The following is a 21,133-nucleotide window of genomic DNA, read 5'->3' on the forward strand; positions in this document are numbered from 1 at the left end:
AACTTTATAGCAACCTTTGTTGAAAAGAAAGAAGACTAAAAACATCACAACACGTTTAAAACTTAACTGGATTGTTTCTTTAACAGGACAGCAGACAGACTGACAAAGAACAGTGTTCATGCTGCAGAAAGCTGCCTAGATGTCCTTCCTAAAGCCAATCTACATTCAGAAGAGCTGACTGAGTTTCACACAGTCATGAGCACTTCTTCCAAAACATCCAGCACAATACCTGAGGACTCTCCTTCAGCTCTCTCTGATGTTTCTCTCCTTGAAGTCTCCCTTCCCAGTCTCTCTTCGCCCTTATCCACTAACCTCAACAGCTGTGGCATTTTCAACAATTACCTCTTTTGGCAGGATCCCTTGACAGGACATCTGTCCTTGGTGCCCGTCAAGGTTAGGGCTCCTGAGTCTCTACACGGGTTGGACATAAACCCATCTTTTGTCCCTCAGTCTTTGTTAGGCCTGATAACAGGTCAGGAGACCAACGGGGGTCTGTTTTTTGGTTCTGTGAGTGTTACTATGAGGCCTGGGACTCAGGATCAATTTTATTTAAGTGGTAGCCCCACAACGTCAGACGGCTCTCAGGATTGTTCTTCACATCAAACGTACTGTGAAAAAACAGAAACCAAAACAGAAGGTGAGAAGAGCTCTGCCTCCAGAGATCAGCCTGCCCTGCAGGATGTGATCGACCTGCTCAAAGGACACTTTTCAGTTAAGGGGCATTTAGACAATGGCCGTCAAGACATCATGATGGGTAAGTGCAACACTGTCCTTCTACATGGGGAGAAAATTGACTCAATATATTTGTGTATCATTGTTTCGTTAATAACACATGAGTTTAAAGTGATTGAATTTTTTTGCACTGGTGAACTTCATCTTGCTGCATTTCCATTGACTATGTAACTGTACAGTTTAACATTTCAAACATAAATTTGCTTGCTGGAAATACTCCAATTTTGAAAAAACTCGATTGTGGATATAAAGTTTTGGTGCTAGAATGAAGTTGTTGTTGTTTTTTACCTTATTGAAGTTAGTATATCTGACAAAGCTGAAATGAGAGCATTTTTTCGCATCACACTAGTCACATGATCGGCTACCGGATGTTGCCACAGGTGGAATCCACAAACAAGATGAAGACAGGAAGTAATTAGAGGATGTTTTTTAGTAACTTTATTCAAGTGTGAAATTCTATTAAATGCCCTTATTAATAGAAAAACCACAATTGCAAATTGCTTTTTTTTTTTTTTACATTAGTGGAATACTTGCACACGTTGGTAATGGAAACTTGTTTGCAGTAGTTCATATGGTGCCTGAGCTCCTCCTGTGCATTAGCGACCATGTGGATGCTTTAGCTCATTATTTTCCTTGCACCATTTTAACTAGATGCTGAACCCTGCACCCTAAAAGATCTGCAGCTTTAGTACTTGAGTCATTGAACCTTCACAATTTGACTATAACTTAAAATTCTTATACTTTTGATGCTTTCTGTGCATCCACTTTGAAGACAAAATGTGCACCTGCTCATAAATATATTGCACCCACAAACATCTGTCCAGGGAACATAGTGTTATGTCTGTTTGGTGCACACCAGCAGTTCTACAAGAAAAAAACATCTCACTGTTTTTATTAACCTTATATTCCTTTAATCTCTATTACCATTTGCACTAAACTAAAATGAATTTCTTATTGAACTTTTTAGTCATTTTTTGTGTGAAAATAAAATATTTTTTGTATTTTCCCAGGGGAATACCTTTTCTGTCTGAAGGGACTCCGGTACCAGCAGTTTGCCAGCGTAGTGAAGGAGAGATTCTGTAACCTGCACTGGGACGACGACTTACTGGGTGTGTTGCATTGCCTGGTGAACTACAGCTGTTCAACACTGTGAGCAGGTCTTTTTTTGATTCTCTTAATACAGTTATTTATTTTGTAAATGGATGTTCATATGACCAAGGGCACTATCTGCTTGCATTGCTCTTACTGCTTTCTTTTGCTCTGTTGTCTCTGTAAGACGAGCAGGTCACAGTGTCTCGATTGCCACCAGCTTCAATAAGCCGATGAGCTTTGATACAAGTCACTAATTTTGATACATATTATTATTATAAAGCATTTGATCTCCTCCCACCTATAAACCATGTGAGAAAATTAGTCTGCTTTCTGGGCTGTGTGTTAAATGCAGTTGGTCGCAAAATTTTGCTTTACGTTTTCTTTTTTCACCAAAAACTGAAATATGTTTCGTTGAGGTTTTGTATGATAAACCAACACAAATGAACACATTCTTATGATGTGGAGGAGCAAATGTTACACTGCTCTAAATATTTTATAAATATGAATCTGGAAAACTGGCATACATTTGTATTCAGGCCCTTTTACTCTTGTACCCCTAAATAAAATCTGCATGTAACTTAATCTGAAATAGACCTGAGAATTCAGACAAAAATTACCGCTGACCAAAATTAACACTAACGCCCATGTTATAAGTCCAAAAAGATTACATTAATAGTCCCTAAAACTTGACTTTGAGCTGTTTTGTGGACTGATGAGATAAAATTGGAAGTTTTTGGAAAATGTGTGTCATTTTAATAATATAGCATATCAGATAAATAACATCATAAGAACGGTCAAACATTGTAGTGGCAGTGTAACACTGCCACCGATTTAATTCTGTACGACCAAAATAAGTAACGGTAATTGATGGAACCGCGAGTTCTGCTCTCTACTTGAAAATCCAGAAGGAGAATGCTCAGTTTCCAGTTCATAATGGACCATGCAGCAATGATCAGAATTACACTAGCAAGTCCACACTGAATCATTTACAAAAGAAGCAAAATGATTATTCTGTTGTGGGCTAATCAAAGTTGGGAGTCTAGGGACTTAAATCCAATTTAAATATAGTAGTGTAATCTTAAACATGCAGTTTGTGCTTTAAAATCCTCCAATAAGGGAATATAAGCCAGAATCCCACCAATAGCTATAAATTTTTCACATGGGGCCAAAATGGTTTTGATTTAATTTCTTTTTTCTAGATAATTAAAAGCATCATTTGAAAATGCATTTTGTGTTCATCCAGGTTGATAATAATCAGATTTCTTTGACTGGAGATAATTAACTGTGACAACAAAAGCAAACACAGAGGAAATTTGTAAGGGGGAAAATACTTTTACTCGACATTCCAGATCTAGAAAATAACACCATGAATCTGTGTTATCTAACTATTAGCCTGTAAGCTGCTGACACAAGTCAGCAACAGAGTGTTTCAAGGCAATTTCAGGCTTGCTGAATGTGCTGTATCATCTAAATGATGTAGAAGCAGATAATAATATGGTTCACAGTCTCTGATGTTGCTTTGAGGAATCTTAATTTACTCAGTTGATACTTTGTGTACTACCAAGGTAGGAACTTTTAGAATCGCTGAGTGTGTAACCAGAGATGACATCAGAAGAGTGAATCAATCGATTAGAAGTAGCTAAGGTACAAGTAGATTTGTGGCGGATAAAGTCTGTCTGCAGCATCAGGCCAAAGAAATCAGTCAAGGAGGCACCGTGCAGGACCGCTGTTTATCACCTTAGAAATGCTGCCAAACTCGATTCCACTCTAATGCTGATGCTGATACGCTAATTCACACATTCTAGTTCTGCTGACATAATGCTGCAATGCATTTGTCATTGGGATTCAAAGCAAAACAATGCAAAAGATTTTGTACTTCCAAAACCGTGCAGCCAAGGTCCTGGTGAGAGTTCATAAAAGACCACAGCATCCCCATTATTCTCTCGATTCACTATCACACCCTGTACGCCTGAATAGTGTACGAGTTTTGTCATCTCACCTTCCAATGCAATACTTCCCACATTCTCTGACAATCTCACTTCTCCAGCATTTTCTATAATATTAAAGGGGCAGTATTATGTATCAACTGTTTTGAGCTTCACATCATGTTATAATGTTAGTCCCCTCATTACAAAAACACCTGGATTTTTTTCATGCATGTTTGAGAAATCCTCTAATCTCCCCTGGTAGCCAAATGAGTGGCATAGCCAAGTAAGAATGGATCTGGATGAATTTGATGAGCAGTTGTAGTGAGTTTTGTTGGCTGCCGTCTTTGGTTTGTTGTTTCAGATCAGTATTGTACTGATTAACTGATTATTATTATTTCAGTGATTAATGTTAATTAATTCCCTCATTTCCAACATCTTTGAATGCACCGTATGTTTTGTGTCTCCTGAAGCGCCCCATGCAGAGATCATAATGAGCAGGTTGGGAAGAGGGCAGCCGTCACTCCACCCTTCACTGCTGCCGGCAGAGGGAAGACACAAGTTTGCCTGCACAGCTGTCTCGATCTGAATGGAAACATTCACGCTTCTCGTGGGATATGGGAGGGAAGCGAGGCGACATCTTGCTGTGGGGGAGATGAGACGGTGCTTGAGGGTGCTGAAATAAGATTGGAGAAAAATCGGTTTTGGATAGGTCAAGGTAGGAAACTCACCTGTGCACACATATTGAAGTGAGTTGGTTTTTGCAAATTTGTCACTGACATATTCTAATAAATATTTAATTTGAAAATGGACATATCTTGTTGTATTATCTGTTGATCTCTGAATCTGAATGAGTCCAGCATCGTAAATGTTGGCAGTAATTACACCTTTTGCAATAAGAAACTGCAGAATAAAGGGCTGAATACAAAACTGAAAACTATAATACAAACATGTCATCCACTGTTGTTATGTGTGATGCATTTATGGTAATCGGTCAGACTAGAGATTGATCTAATACGTCAGTGTTTTCTCAAATGAGAGTTTTTTGCTGTCATGAACATTTCAATTTTTCACTCTGGATCCTGTTTAAGAAAAGTTTTGTTCCCTAAAATGCCGGTTCCATGTAGAGGCAGGGCACAGATAATTAATTTTATTTAGAAAAATCAACTAACAACTTCAATGTGAAGCCTAATACTTTAAATGATAAACAATGGCACTACAGAAAACGCGTAAGCAAGTTTCAAGTTACATGGAGAGTGACAATAATCAGGTATTGTGAGAGTACAAAGAAACCAACTTTATTAAAAGACCAATGTTTTTTTGTTATCTTTTATCAAGGTCAACACAAAATAAACTTTTAAATGAAAAGTATGTTGAACAGAAATGAATGAAAACAGTTGCACTTCATTCTTTAAAGTGATTTAAATTTGCGATATGTTTAAAGAGCCACAGGTTTGATTTATTCACTGGTTTTCTGTATTTATGTTCGTTCTGCTAGCTCATTTATAAAAATATACCAGACAAATGGTGATGTTGGTTCTTTGAGTGGCTTGATGATTAAAACTAAGCTTCCCATAGTTTAACAAAAGTCCTGAAACATGTTTCATTTTGATCCATTCGTGTTTTTTGTCTTGAGGTTTTTATAGGATTTGTATGTGCCAAAAAGAATCAATACTGCTTTTGGATTTGAAACCCTTCTGTGATGTGTTGGGAAATGTTTCTTTTTAAATCTACTGACTGACAATGTCAAGCTGTTCTTCAGCTTTCCACACATTCTTAAGAGTCCAAACCGCTCCAGAAAGCTCCAGAGTTTTTTTGTTTTGTTTCTGGAACTCATTCCTGGCCAGTCACATTCAGAAACTCTGCTGTAGTTTCTTTCCTGTTAAAATATGCCAGACAATCTTGGCTTCAAACAAGCTCTATAGAAGTATGTGGAACAAAAACGTTAGTGATGGAGCTTGAGGTTGAATTGCCTGAAAAGTCATTTTTGTAAACAGTAGGTGCATTGTGCAGCCATGACAGGGTTAGCAACAAATACCCCCAGCACCACTCTGGGGTATCTCTCTGTGTGGTTTTTGCATGAATCCAGTCAGTCGTGTTGCTTTCCATGTGATTCTGACCCCCTCTTCTCTTCTCCTCTCCCATCTCTCTTTCTCTGCTGCTGTTTTTTTGTTTTTTTTGTTTACCATTTGAGGTGTGAAGGCAAACATTTCAGAGTCTGGGGTTATGGAGGCAGGAGGTCATTCAGCGGGTGGCAGTGATGAAAGCCCCTCTGAAGCCGAGTTTGTGTCAGCGAGAGAGGAAGATCTGATGGGAGCCCACGATGAGCAGATGAGTCCTGACCACTCGGAGGACATGGAGGACAGCGACTCTCTGGTGTCGGAGCGGCTCCTTTCGCCCGTATCCACGACAGGCTGCACAGGCCTCAGCTTCAGCCCGGCCTGGGCCCTGGCTCTCTTTGGAGAAGATTGTTTTAGTCAGGAGGTGATTGAGTATGCATTGAATCTGGGAAAGCACACAAGATCACCAAGCCTGGAAGTGAAAGTGCAGGTGGGTAAATGCTGCTGGCGGTGAGTCATCTCTGACCTTCTCTCAGTCTGTCTGAGCAAACAGCAGACTGCATCATTTATTTATTAAGCATACTAACTTGATGAAATGTATTATAAAGAAGGATTTAATATGTTGCATTTTGCATTGGCAGGAATGCATATGTAATGACATAAAGCTATCAATGTTTTAAAATGTTAAAGTTGACCTATTGTGCTTCTTTGAACAGGCTAGGATATGTCTATGGATTATAAAAACATGTTCATAAAATTTTTTTTGCTTAAAATAATATTTAGATAATTATATTTTAGTCTTCTCAGTTCCATTTTGAGCTCCTTTCAGAAATGAGTTGCTTTAGGGCCTCTTGTCACTTTAAATCCAACTGCATATTTACACTCACATGTGAAAATGTCTGCAAACAGTTTTGCAATTATACAACCATATATATTTGATGTAAAGCGCTTTGGACTTCCTTCATGCTGAAATGTTCCGTGGAAGCAAATTTGAACATGAATCTTGAACTTTGAAAAGCAGAAGTGTAGCCTCCTGCACAACCAACAAGAATGTAGTAAGTAGTTTTTGGAATAATAAGTCAACAACAAAACACTTGTCTTTTCCAGCAGCCATTGTACAAGCGCATACAGCGGTAAAACCAAATGAGCACTTGGGTTGCCAAGTAACAGGATGGGCTTGGCTGTGGTTGCTAGGTAACGGCACAGTAACCGTAGGTTGTGACTTAGAAATCGGGAGGTTTTTGAAACGGCTCGTTTTCCAGATACAACAAAACATTAACTAAATTTCAAAAAATGTCTGGGTGGATTGATACCCAAATTTTACATAACAGTTTTCCTTTAAACTAGATGTTTTAGCCGTAGAATAGGACTTGCCCATTTTGAAAATAACTACGATGTCCTTAACGTCTTTCGCTTGTACCTTCATGTTGAGTTATCCCTTAAAGTAACAGCCAGATTACATTTACATAAATAACACAAATCAAATCAGTATATGTTTACTTCAACATGCTCTGGAAAGTGAAATATTGAATTGAGAATACATAACAAAACATTTACAAAACATAACAAAGAATGAACTAACTTGGAAAACGCATCAATTAAAGGTGGTATGTGAAATGAGGATATTAATAACTGACACAATTAATAATAAATAAGTTATCATAACAAATTTGAAGACATTTTAACGCAACTAGTGAAATTTTGTATAGATTTATGTATTGGCAAAATATTCCCCATAAATTTCAGCTACTTTCTGTATTAGTTAATTATAGGTCAATTTTAAATTTCAGGTAGCTGCAAAGGTTTATTGTGTTGATAAAAAGCGACAAATCTTGGACATTTTTGGTGTTTCCAAGTATTGGTTACTTTGCCTCCTCCCCATTCCAGAACTTTCCAGTTTTGGTAATCTAATTATTAATTTTTCAATGTTTTTTACCCCAGAAACTTTCCCCCTTGTGCCAATTCGAAGCCATCAGGAAAAGGTTTTACTACTTCTCCTTCTCTCCTTCTAACAGTTAGGGTGATGGAAATAACCTCAAACATAATTGTTATTTTTTAAGATTAACACTTCCTTTGCATTTTTTATCGCCTGTTAGAAACACACTTGGCGAAGTAAAGGATGTCACTTTTAATTTAAATCCACCTGGGGTATGAATAATTTTGGGATTAACTTTACATCTCCTTCAGATGTTTCTCAGTTTGCCAAGACTATGTTCGGTTCTGATTTTATATTTGTCTTAGATGAGATTGGTTTTATGTAAGTATTTCATGCAATGTTCTTTGTCACATTACTTAATACTGCAACACATGGCTGTAGCAGTTTTTAATGATTCAGAGAAATGTCATATTACTGCCTAACCACATTACCAAAACAAATAAAACGCACTCTACAATAAAGTTCTAGTTGTTGGCTTTACGCTTCAAATTGGCTGCTTTATAATTAGCTACAGCTTGTAGTTCCAGTGCTTTCTGAGTCTGCTTTTAGTTTACTCTACATATTGAAGTTATATTCAGTCTGTTCTCCCGATCAGGTTATTTTATCAAGTGCGGGTATTATTTTTCTATTTCCAAAGAAAAATGGGTCACGGTCAGGCCTTGGGGTAAATAGAATGGTAATGTGGGGGACTTGAAGATAATTGGCACAATATCCCCCTTTAACTGGATCTGAATATTAATGTGTTGATCTTAGCCCTTGGCAGAGGAAGTTATTATCATTTGCAAAAGAATATTAATGAATAGCCTTTGTGTTTTCCCACTTTGATGGAACTACTGCTCTTTCAGACAGTTTGTGTCGGAGCTGATAGTACACCTTAATAGCCGTCCGCTACCGCTACTCCTCGCTTGTTACACTTCAAAAGAGCCGTTGCCACGGTGAGCAGAAAGCGGAAAGAAATGCTGCCCTGTACAGAATGGGAAAACACCCGATGGCCTCTTGCAGTGGAAGGCATGTGGTCGTGTCATTCCTGTGACTCTCTGTGTATTCCTTTGAACAGGAAGTGCAGCAGCAGCTGATAATTGAGACGAGGAATCTGAAGAAAACCAGAAATTTCTATCAAAAGCTGAGGAATCAACATGAGAGAAAAAACAAAAGTTTGTGTCCTCCATTGTTATAAATTATGAAGATGTCTTCTGGTGTTGCCAGTATGAATATAAATATGTTTCTGTGCATGAATCCTGAAGGTCCTGAAAGCAAACTGATGCTCTCAAAACTCAAGTCACAGCTTGAAGAACTCAGATCCAAGGTGGCCTTTTTGGATTGTGTGAAGAAATATCTTGAGGTATTAGTCGATTCTAACATTTTTTATTTTCTTTGTTTTCCCTAATTTATGTAGCATAGTATTTATTTTGTATTTGCACAAGATTTCAGTAACGTATTAAGATGTCTTACTGTAACACAAAATCACCTTTTAATGCATTCAACACTACCACACTCTACAATGGATATTTTAAACATACCAAAATATTATGTGGTATAATCCTCTTAATTTTCTGACACATTCACTCACCTCGGCATTCTAAATCCTTGGAGTGGCTTTGATGGTGAGGTGGCCAATTTTTTATTCTGATTAATTCAGCTAATAACTATTTGACATCTTGGACAGCGAACAGACAAAATAAAGAGTTGCCAAGTAAAAGTTACTTGTTCTCTTCTCGTTCTGTACCACATTCTGAATTTAAATATACAACTTAAGTCATACATGTGAATATGACAGGTGTTTGACATAATGGAAATAATAGTGAGTTTTTAAATGTACTTGCATTCAGAAGCTTGAAAACAAATTTTGTCTTTTGACAACCAGAAAAATCAATGTATTTTCTGTCACAATAATGCACAGTTGTCTACAACAATGAAGTGGAGAGAATCTAATCAATGCATTTCAAAAAGTACTTTGTGCTGTGTAATGATAAAAATGTTTACTTATTATTCACAATCTGCCTTAAACTCAGATTGAATGTTGGGCATCTGTAAAATATTCTATGGGTCGAAAAACGATGCATCATTTTACCTTCCCCACCACAATTATTCTTTGAGTTGATCTGTCTTATGTTAGAATACTTTGTAGTTAGTTTTGTAATGTAAAAAAAATTGAAAAGTCTCTTTGCTTGTGAATACTTTGCAAGATTCTGAGGATGTCAAAATAAGAAACAGCAGGCAGCTTCTTACTGTTTTTGAAATGATTCATGAACATTTGTTTCATACCTGCAGGTCCTCAGCGTTGATCAATGGGGTCTGGAAGTCTCTTTACTGTCCTCTCTGGCTGTCTGTGGATGCCACTCCATGAACCTTCAGTCCACTGAGGACCCCACTGTCTTGAGTTTTGGTAGCACTAAAGGGAAGAGGACTCTGCAGGCTGGCTCTCCTCTGGGACTCATGGCTTACCTTTATGCCAGGTACTGAAATCTGAAATATAAAAACGTTTGTTCACAGAAAGTATTTGACAAAGAACTCCAGATTTTCTTTTATTTTAAAGGGAGTTTGGATAAAAATACAATATTATACCACTGTTTTGCATAAATATTCATCTGAGTTTGCATGAGCACATCCAGTATCATGACAGCAATGAGTAACACTGAGGGGATAACAGCATTTTATTGTTCAAACAAGTAAAAAGCAAAGGATGTACAACACAGTTGTTTTTTTCTTTTTTTTACCAAAGAGCCTAAATCTGATGCATCTTATCCTTCATCATCAGCCCTGACTAGACTATCTACATTTTATTTAAACATTAAAGTTTTCTCAATTAAATATCCTTCTCTCTTTTCAGATCTCCAGGCAGTCACAACACTACTACATTTTTTTTTCTACTCGTTGCTATGGGGGAGAACATCAACAGTATAGAGCAATTCAGTTCAATTCAAATTCAGTTCAGTTCAGTTATTTATCCCAAGGGGGAAAATAAATGTCATAATTCATGGTGATGCTGTATGCAGGAAGGATCTCTGGTAGCAGTCTGTGTAGCAATGAATCTGAAGAAGCTTCTGACTGAAGAATGTTGCTATATGACAGTGTCATGACTGTTATACGTTACTGTCATGAAACACTAACAGCTCAATGGAGTAGAGACATGTCCTGGATGACACCGTCTGTTGTTAGCAAGCACCGCTTGGGAGGGAGGGAGAGGAGGAAGGAAATGAATGATAGAAGGACGGGAGAGAGGGAGAAAAGAAAGGAAGGAAGGAAAGAATCTGAAAGGAACAAGATGTTTTCTAAGTTTTGAGACGGACAAAAGCATCCTGTAACACAGAAAATTTGTTTTTCTCCCTTTCTTTGCCTCTAAGTGGAAACTCAAGAATAGAAACATGAAGAGAAATGACATTTCTCTCCACCAGTTTTAAGAACAACATGACTTACTGGAATCACATTTTCCACCAATATTCAAACTTCTTCTTTCTGAATGTTTTTTACAGAAATGCTGCTGCAGAGGGCTACATCCAACAGTTCCTGTACACGTATCGTTTCTTTTGCACTCCTGAAGAACTACTGCAGTTCATCATGGATAAGTTCATCGGCGCTTCAAGGTACCAAACATCCGGTAACTGTTGTCAAGAGAAAAAAAGCAGCTTTTTATACAGTTTTGATATGTTGTTTTAACCAGGGAGGCCCCAGAGATGTCGGGGGACAGTGAAAGGATCTTCCATCGCAGTCTGGACCTTCTGCAGATCTGGGTGACAGACTGCAAATCAGTGGACTTCACGCCAAAGTCAAGTCTTGTGGAGACTTTAGAAAACTTTCTTAATACAGAGGTAGACTCACACCCACCAACACTTCCCTGCAATCTAAAGTAATTACTTTTTCTTGAGTTATTGTATTGCACATGTAACACTGATTGTCTTTTAACAATTGTGAACCAGATGTGTATTACTTGAAGAATATTTGTCTAAATTAAATCTAAATAATAGAAAGTGTAAAGAAAATATGCTTTTTGCATGTCTTTCTGGTACATTCATTCAAAGGGGATCTGGAAGCCTCACATGCTGACACAGTGTGAGGTTTGGAAGAATATATGGCTGAAATACAGCAAAATACGCACAAATAGAAACTATTATTACAAGTTAGGTAAAATATCTTTTTACCCAAGGAAACTGATATGGGAAAAAATATTCTTTTTTTCTCAGTGTGACTTCTTTTTACTCAGGACAAGAAACCTGAGGCATGACTTGGAGATTATTTAAGAATTACGAAACATGTTTGTAGTTGTGAACGCTTAAAAATGGGGGCGGGTTTGGGAGAGGGGTTACCAGTAGGAACACCTTTTATTCAAATAGGCAAACATAAAAAGTGCAATTTATATAATGGTTGACATTCAGTTACCTGAGCTCTCACCAACTTTTGAGATTTTTCAAGTTCTTTACTTTTTACACTTTAACTTTCCACAGGTGATTCCAGTTGACAGTCAAGGTGAGGTTCTTCTCGCCGTCCTCTACAGCCATCCAAACACACTGGGTCAGGTGACAGGAAGTCTGATCAGCCTGAATGAAGAAGAGGACTCTGTGTGTTTGCATTCATCCACTGATGATCTTAGCAAGAAGGTCTGAGTTTGGCTCTTTGCTTATTTGTTCCTTAATTTTGATTTTAGCTTGCATTACAAGACGGATCCTTCACTGGCTTTGATGAACTGTACTTTAAATTGCAAATTATTTTCTATAATCTGCACTGGAGACATAGAAAACAAGGTTACTAAGTTGTCTGGACATGCATACTGCTGATTGTTTGGAATTAAATGATGATGGATAAAATGGGGCATCTTCAAAGAATAGCAATTTGGAGTTCAATCAGTGAAGTCATCCATTCTTTAAAAAAAAAGTCGAACATGTAGCCCTGGTTACTTCCCTCTAAACGTCTGAAAGAATCGGCTCAGGAATTGGTTGAGATTTGGTTAAAAAGTTGATTTAAGACGCATAAAGAAGTGCACAAAAATTATGAAGTGAAACCAGAAAAATGTGAAAAACTGAAAAGATTTGCCAAAATGGTAAAGACTCAGACATTTGCTCATACTATGGAGAGATTATCACTTTTAACACAATAATTGAAGAGTACATATTGCGTGAGCGGGAGAGAAATTGTATTTGAAACACTCCAAGATAAATGTTATGGCGTGTCCAGCACAATCCTTGCATTTTAATCCAATGAAATACTTTCAGGCTAATCTAATGTTGAAGGTTTTAAAGGCTTGGTTTACTAGTTTTAATAATTTTAAGTGTCATTTTGTGAACATATGCATTTTGTTTATGTTTTATTTTATCGTGAAGCACTTAAAGCACTATGTAAATAAAATATCTGCCATCAGAAACTTGACACCAGACAGATGAGAAGCAGTTCTCATAAACAGTGAGGATACAAGTAAGTATTAAATCAGATTTACAGGAAAGCTAAACTGTTGTTACTGAAAAAAGTGTCATTTTTGAATACTCTAATATTCTTTTTCTGTTTCTTAATCAAGAGGTTGAAATATCTGATAATTGTTTTGCGATATGGAATAAAACTTGGGGAGAAAAAAGTATTGTAAGAAGATGGAGCTCTATGAGTAGCATCTGTCAGCATCCTATTCTTTTTGAACTCTGCTGTATTTCTGTTATGATCCATCTCTTTAAGCACATAAATCAGCAGATTTTCTTTTTCAGTCCATATCTGAAGAAGAGAGAATCTGTGATGCTCTTATCTGGAGAAACTTAGTGAAGATTTTTGCAGCTTTGGGAGCAACGGTTCTTCTTTTAGCTCATGATAGCCTTCCACTGCTGGGTAATCTAGTGGGATCAGGGGTTTATGTAACACACGTCTTCTGTGAACTTTTCAGTGGAGGATCTCACGAGTTGTGGAGCCCTCTGCGTCCATGTCTAAAGAGAAGACCTTCTCGATTGCTGCAGCCCTGCCTGCTCCTTGCTACGACTCCCTGATGCACGATTTGTCCAACGTGTGTCTGCAGAGTGAGGAGCGACTCCCGTTCAGCCAAAAGGAGCTCAGCACGCTGCACATAGCCCAGCAGCTGACGCTTCTGCAGCAGGTTTGGTCATCCTGCAAACAGGTTCTACTCAAGATGTTGTTGTTATCCATTTCAACCGCTAGAGGGAGATATTTCTATAACACTGAAAGGTGCTGGTTTGTGTCAGCCAGATTAAGCTTTGAGTTGGAATTCTCTTCCACTGCAGGAAGTTTTCCAAGGATGTCATCCAGTTCATTTCCTGAAGTCCAGAACACGAGGAGTCAGAGACAAACTCTGCAGCCCAAACAAGTGAGTGGGAAAAATAAAAGGCTCCATTTTATAATTCCTTTTATTTTCACAACAGTTATCTTTAGGATTATATCTACTAAACTCTTTGGTGGTGGAACATTTCTTTTGGCCCTTGTAGACAGAAAAACGGACAAAAGTTCCACCAGAAAACTGTTGAGCTTAATCTCAGAAAATGTCTAGAAAAAACAAGGACATTTTCTGAGATTCAAAAGTTTAAAAAAATCTAGAGAAAACTATGAAATTGATAGATTAATCTCAGAGACATTCTAGAAGAAGAAAAAAAAAACTTGGAAGTTTCTGAGCTGAAAAATTGAAAAATTGTGAGAAAATTCTTAGAAATATCCTAGAAAAAACTTTGACATTCCTGTGCTTCCAAAGACGAGAACATTTTAAACTTTTGGAGATGGTCTGAGTTTCAGAAGTGGAATATTTTAGATTTATGAAAACCTTCCAACTTTTAATCTCAAACTTTCAGTTTTTTGGCAGAAATTTACTTCCTTTTTTCCATCTACTTTAGCCCTAATCCTACTTTTATCCTACTTTTTTGTTTCTGGTGTCAGTTTCTGATATATTTATCCGTTTTGCCACCCAGGAATGTGTCACAGCTTAATCCGCCAGCAGAGGGCAGCAGCGGGCTTGTGCTGGAGGGGAGCCCGTCAGACAATTTCCTCCAACAGCTGCTCACATACGCAGAGAGTGTCACTAACTGGATCTCTGCAGAGATAGTCATATGTGACTCTGCAAAGGTGAGAGGAGCTGTAACCGATGAAAGTGACAGGGAAGTGTGTTAGAAGTGTGTGGTAGTTTCAGTGTCATTTCTGGTGTCAGGAGCAAAGAAGGAAATCTCAAACCTGGAAGATTTCTGAAGGAAATCACTTCACAGGCAGACAAGTCACTGATACTGTTCAACAACTTCTGACAAGAACTATACTTTACATTCTGACATCGTCCTAAATTACTCCGACAGTTTAGCCAGTTCCACTGAAGCTGTGTTACTCTGAAGAGTTTCAAGGTGGATATCTGCTAATATCCTTTAATTATTTGACTTGACAGAAACTCTTATTCAAGAAGAGATTTAATCATCACAATTTCAACATATGAAATCATATGTTGTTTTTGCATTTCCTCTTGTATAGTGACTCACAAAAAGAAGAGTTCCTCTCGATCTTTTCCCACATGTGACACACTGGCATCAAAAACTTGTTTATTTTTATTTTAGATTTTATGTAACAGACAAACACAAAGTTGTGTATAAAAATGAAGTAGAAGGGAAATAAATCCATCCATCCATCTTCCATTCCCAGTTGTCCTTCAGTGGTCTTTGAGGCAGCGACACCCTGGACAGGTTGCTAGACCATTACATGTCAACACACAAACACAGACGACAAACAGCCACCTGAGGGAAACGTAGAGAGACCAAATAACCTAACAGTTATGATTCAGGACTGTGGAAGGAAACCCACACATGCTCATGGAGAACATGCAAACTCCATGCAGAAAGGCCTCCTTGCTGTAAGGCAACAATGCTATCTACTGTGGAGAACCAAGACATGGGTCAAGGATAAAGTTAGGTTGCAGAACAACATCCCTACCTTTGAACACTTTCCACTGTCCAAAATGGAAAGAGTGTAGAACTGCTTGCAAACCTTTAAAGACATGGCTATCCACCTAAAACCTTGAAGAGAGAACAATACTTTACATTACAGCCAGAGCTACAAGGAAAAAGTCTAAATCAAAACATGTTCAAGGGTCAATTCATAACAAATGTTGTCCCACATCAATTAATAAACAGAAATACGTAGTTAATTCAGTCTAATTGTGTAAAGTCATTTCCAATTTGATCCTAGTTATAAGACGATGCATCGATCCGTCACTCCAGATGATTTCTATCTGAGGAAACCCAGCCGATTGCATCAACCCGCCGACTTGCAGCAATCTTTCATTCGGAGCATGCATGAGAAACCTTCAGCCGAACCTGGCTCAGTGAGAAAGCGAAAAGGAAATTATTGGCAGCAGTAGTTCAGCTGATGGCCCCCTCCAGACATCCAGGGCCAAGTGTGTCTACCATGAAGAGAAAAATACAGAGAGAGCATAAAGTTAATGACTGCAGTAACTCCGGATAATGCATGAGGCTCTGAGAGGATTTGAGAGTTGGAGTTTTGCTTCTGTAGCTTCAGTGAATCTAAATTTCCACCACATTTTTCATGCCATTTTTGAAAACCTATGTGTCATATTCCATGGCATGAAATCCTCCTAAACTACATTTGTGTTTACAGTGTGAATGTGACAAAATGTCAACATTTTGGATTTATTTTGCAAATTTTTTATTTATTTATTTATTATTTTTGTCTTCACTGCACACTCTCCTGTCTTCCAGACCCAAGCTGCCTTGCTGACCAGGTATCTGTGGATCGGAAAGTATTGCTATGAAATGAGGAACTTTGCCACAGCCATGCAGGTTCTTGGAGGTCTGGAGAATATGACTGTCAGGCAATTACCAGTAAGACTTCACTATAACAAACTTCTAACTTTGTCTATTAAGTCTGGTGCCCTCGAGCTAAGCATTTTTTTTTTCTGCTGTGATTGAGCTTGGATGGTATTTAATTAGTTTCACAAATGAGAAATTAGCATTAATGAATTCAAATAAGATGTAGACAGAGTGAGCTCGGTGAGGGGAAATGTAGGTATAAAAAGTAATTAAAAAAGCTCACAATGAAAACACAGCAATGCTGAAATAATGAAGCAAATTTCCATATTTTTTTATAAAAGATATTAGGTTCCCTGACAACAGCTGGTATTATAACAGCATTAACTCTACGATTCATAATAAGTCTGCAACTGATCAAAATGCTCTTACTTAAAACAGAAACATTAAAATTACTCCTGTTACCGCTAAAACAATCTAATATTTTCACAACATATATATGCATAAAACCTAAATGAACATGTTACTACAACAATACCTGAACACAAGTCTTGAGTTTCACTCATTTTATTTCCATTTCCATATTTTGTTTCAAAATAGACAAATTTGTCTGTCTTGCAAGTGAAGAAAAAGTACTTTAACCTTTTTTCAACTAGCTGACGGTAAGTGAGGACGTTGTTACTTTCCTCTCACCTTAGGTACAAAAAACTCTCAGTAACTCCTGGACCTTCTCTGGCATTTAAATCATTACAATGTCATTTTAAAACCTTATTATACCTAATAAGAGAAACCAGTACATATCTTGTGTGAAGTGTTTGGTATAATAAACTTTTACGTTAGTGATGCTCTAAAGAGTAACATCCACTTCTTGCTGGCAGGCTTGGAAACACCTGACTTCCAAAGTCTATGAGATCCTGGAGGAGCTGCGAGCCGTTCAGGTAATGTGCAAATCTGAGAAAGTTTAGGGTCTGAGTTGCTGCAAGGCAATAAATACACAGCAACAAACACCTTTGAGCAGGAAAGTTTCAGAGTTTACAGCGCATCCACAATACCACAATTTCTAACAAATCCAACACTGTCCTGTTTGTCAGTCCTGGCTCTTTTCTACATTAAACTGCAGGTGTTTCTGAAGAGCGATGACCTGTGTCTGATTGGACCAGAGCAGAAGAGGACGAGGCCCACACTGCCGTCCGCTCACATCCTGGCTATGCATGTACAGCAGCTGGAGATTGGTGCATTCACACTAACCACTGGGGCTTATAAGTGGACCAAACTCCGGTACGCTTTGGATGCAGAAAAATGTCATTTACACAGAAACTCAAAGGTTTTTCGATTTTATTCAGGCAGGATGGGGCTGTTACTGGTTTAGTAGTTCAATAAAAAAAAAAAAATGGAAACAACGGGGAAAAAATACGTGATTAGGTCACTTAATGTCAAAAACAGGTATTGGACATTTGCACAAAAACCCAAGAGAATCATTTTAGACTCAATAAGCCTCAGTTGGATGTTAAAGTTCGTGATGGAATAATTAGGAAAATACTAGAAAAAATACAATTTCTTTGGAAAAAGTCTCTTTTCTCTAAAGAACAATGTTGCAGCAGGATTTAGGTTTGCAAAATTGCTTCTGAATAAAATGCAAGACTTTTGAACCAGGAGCAACAATGTAGAGATTTATGGCCTTCAGCATGTTTGTAAAAAATCTAAACAGCATCTCAGTGCAGCATTTGTACTTAGCATTATAGAGTTAAACATGAGAAACTTGGTCTTCAGCAGGACAACTATCCCAAACACAGCAGCAAATAACAGACAGAACTAATCTAATTTTAAACTCTAAACAAGATGTTGAAATTGCATTAGACTTCTTACAAAGTTTAGGAGAGTTACTGTTATTATGAATAAAATTAAATGTGTAGATATATCTCAGTAAGTTAGATTAGATAATGAAATCAGTGAAAAGTTTATTTAATTTTTATTTAAAAATTCAAAAGACTAGGTCACAAAAGGTCAGTGCTGTTCGGAGAGTGCTGTATTCAACCCTATTATCGAAAGGTTTAGTGGAAGGAAAATCTGTGGCAAGAAATGGTCCACAAGCAATAGATATATCAGATTAAAGTTGATTATTTTCATTTAGGCCTCATAAAGAAGAAATAAAATCCAAGTAGCTCGAGGTCCTGTATAGAAATATTCCACTCACTGATGATTTGGGGATCAGGGTCATCTGCTGGTTTTGGCTACCTTAAAACCTGAGCAGAGACGCAGGCTGACCGGCTCCGTGCCACGCTGCACTGCTGCAGTAATTCTTGCTAAAGGAGCACAAACCAAGTACTGGATGCACATATTGTCCATACTGCTGGCTGATATTTGTGTATTAAAAATCCAGTTTTATTCATCTTATGCAATATTATAATGTTCTGAGAAACCAAAGTTTGGGTTTTCATTAGCAGTAAACCAAAATCTTCAAAATATACCAAAAACTATGTCAGTCTGCAGGTACAAATTTAACATTTGGAATAAATTTCCTGACTTAACTGTTGATGCAGCTGTACATTCATATGACTATGTGACAGCCGTAAACAGATTTCATTTGGCCGCCTGTCTGAATTGTGCTACATATGTGGAAACTATAAGTGTCAAATTTTATGTTCATTCTCTGCATTAGCAACTGATTCCGTCCAGAAACACTAAATGTAGATGATGGCACTAAAGTGAGAAAATTATCCAACCTGCTGTGAGATTTCTGCTTAAACTTGCACAACTAAGTGTCCGGTTGCTATGTAACATGTATCCAGTCTGAAAAACAATCCTCTCATATATCACTGCAGTGGCACGAAATGTGAACAGTTAGTATCATTATATGAGAATTGGCCTTCCCTCCCTCTCTTTCTGCAAATCAGTTTATGACAAAGTCGGCCAACTCACAAAAAGGACATATTTTCCTGTGTCCTTCTTCTCCGGTCCAATATGGCTGACCAGATGCTGAGGTCAGAACAAGTGGGGCTGGGATGGCGACGGCACAGCTGTTGAATCTGGGTAGTTTGTTGGGGTGCCAGTGTTGCTGCAGATGGTGCCTGTGGGAGGAGGGGTTGATTGGAAAAAGGTTTGTGGCCAGATGCTGTGAGGTGACCGTGTGTAGCCAGATGATGAGGTCGGGAGAAAAAACAGCTGGTTACCATAGATTCTGGGTTTTTCCAGCCCGCTCCAAAAAAATCAGGTCAAATCTGATGAGATTAAGAAGAAGAAAAGCGGATATAAAATGTATCTCCTCTGTGCTTTTTTTCTTGTTTTCTGTGTTTCTTTAAACTTTTCTTTGGTTTCAGGAACATTGCAAAGGTTGTGAGTCAGGTCCAGGCCTTCCAGGAGGTTGTGTACCCCTACAGCCCAGACCAGGACCTTCAGGCCTACCTGCGCCGCCGGATCGCCCGATTCGCCACGACGGACATCCACCTGCTGGCCGCTGACAGCGATGCCAACTTTCAACGGTCCAGCGAGCGTCAGACACGGAGGATCCACGACACGCTGAGGAGGGTGAAAGCTACTTTCCAGTGAAGCCTGCTTTGCCTCATTTTAGAGATGAACTTCAAATCCAGGACATTGCCCTGAATCCAGACTTACTACGTTACAGTGCTGTGGAAAAGTATTTGCTCCCTTACAGACATCTTCTGCTTTTGCTTCCTTGTCTCGGTTCCATGTTTCAGATGATCAAACAAATTCAAATGTCGGACAGAATCATCTGAAGTAAATACCAAAAACTGTTTTTTAATTGTCTAAATAATTGTCTCATGTGTTATTTAAATAGAACCAGTGTGACAGCATGAAGCAGGCTGAAATATCTCTAAAACCAATGCAGCATGCCCTGATCCAAAGAAATTTAAGATGACAAGCAAAATTGCTGAAATCAAGAGTAATGAAAGTATTACTAAGCCTTTTTCTTAATCACACTGAGAACCAATTATTCACAAATGGAAGAGCAAGTAACAACAGTGAATCTTTTCAGGAGTGAACAATTTACTAAATGTACAAGAGCTCATCGCCGACTCATCCAGAAGTTATCAGAGAACAGCAGTTAAAGTGCTTGACTTTTAAAAATAAATGTTTCCACTAAATACAGTGACTGTCAAGAGTGACACAGAGAGAGGTTGAACACTTCCGAACAGAAAAAAAGAAACATAGTTGCATAATCTTGGATAATGTACGATGTGAAACCTTCATCTAGTTCCTACTAGATGAAGGTAGGTGTGACTGTACATCATAATATAAGCTGTTTATATCTACTGATTCAGTTACTTAATATTTATTGCCATTTTAAAACATTGCGTTTTGTGTTAAATGTTACTTGTGGATAAAAATTTTATAAATTTTAATAAATTGCAGTGACTTGCAGTCACAGTGACAATGACAGTGAATAATGAAGAAATTTGGAGTAGTCCAGATCTAAATCTGTTGGGATGTAAACAGACTGTTCCTGCTCAAAAAGGCTCCAGTTTAACGACTTTATATCAATTTTGTAACCAAGAGCTGGATAAAATTCCTCTACAGTTTTCATGTTTCAAAATTTCTTGATGGAAGTTGTGGCCAAAGGTGCTGCAACACGTTATAGGGTTTAGAGGCATTAACATTTCAATTTGAATAGATTTTTGTCCTTAATAAATTAAATAATCATTTTAAAAG

At 37.9% G+C, this 21,133-nt stretch overlaps 1 protein-coding gene across 4 annotated transcripts in view; it reads left to right on the top strand.

Moving 5' to 3' along the window:
* LOC122842561 (kinase non-catalytic C-lobe domain-containing protein 1) overlaps positions 1 to 20,219 on the top strand; it is a 47,839-nt gene extending 27,620 nt beyond the window's left edge. For 3 of the 4 annotated variants that reach the window (XM_044136549.1, XM_044136547.1, XM_044136548.1), the window contains exons 15-31: positions 87 to 754; positions 1,743 to 1,881; positions 4,223 to 4,467; positions 5,944 to 6,299; positions 8,803 to 8,899; positions 8,990 to 9,087; positions 10,017 to 10,201; positions 11,219 to 11,329; positions 11,407 to 11,554; positions 12,188 to 12,340; positions 13,606 to 13,812; positions 13,958 to 14,040; positions 14,633 to 14,786; positions 16,418 to 16,540; positions 17,344 to 17,403; positions 17,586 to 17,743; positions 19,783 to 20,219. In XM_044136549.1, the coding sequence (XP_043992484.1) occupies positions 87 to 754; positions 1,743 to 1,881; positions 4,223 to 4,467; positions 5,944 to 6,299; positions 8,803 to 8,899; positions 8,990 to 9,087; positions 10,017 to 10,201; positions 11,219 to 11,329; positions 11,407 to 11,554; positions 12,188 to 12,340; positions 13,606 to 13,812; positions 13,958 to 14,040; positions 14,633 to 14,786; positions 16,418 to 16,540; positions 17,344 to 17,403; positions 17,586 to 17,743; positions 19,783 to 20,011 (3,214 nt within the window). In that variant the 3' untranslated portion in view covers positions 20,012 to 20,219. Of the gene's footprint in view, positions 1 to 86; positions 755 to 1,742; positions 1,882 to 4,222; positions 4,468 to 5,943; positions 6,300 to 8,802; positions 8,900 to 8,989; positions 9,088 to 10,016; positions 10,202 to 11,218; positions 11,330 to 11,406; positions 11,555 to 12,187; positions 12,341 to 13,098; positions 13,813 to 13,957; positions 14,041 to 14,632; positions 14,787 to 16,417; positions 16,541 to 17,343; positions 17,404 to 17,585; positions 17,744 to 19,782 lie in introns of those variants that run through there. The other variant, XM_044136550.1, reaches the window with a different exon arrangement.
* Positions 20,220 to 21,133: the final 914 nt, after the last annotated feature.

This window comes from Gambusia affinis, linkage group LG13, assembly GCF_019740435.1.
Source record: "Gambusia affinis linkage group LG13, SWU_Gaff_1.0, whole genome shotgun sequence".
Lineage (NCBI taxonomy): Eukaryota > Metazoa > Chordata > Actinopteri > Cyprinodontiformes > Poeciliidae > Gambusia > Gambusia affinis.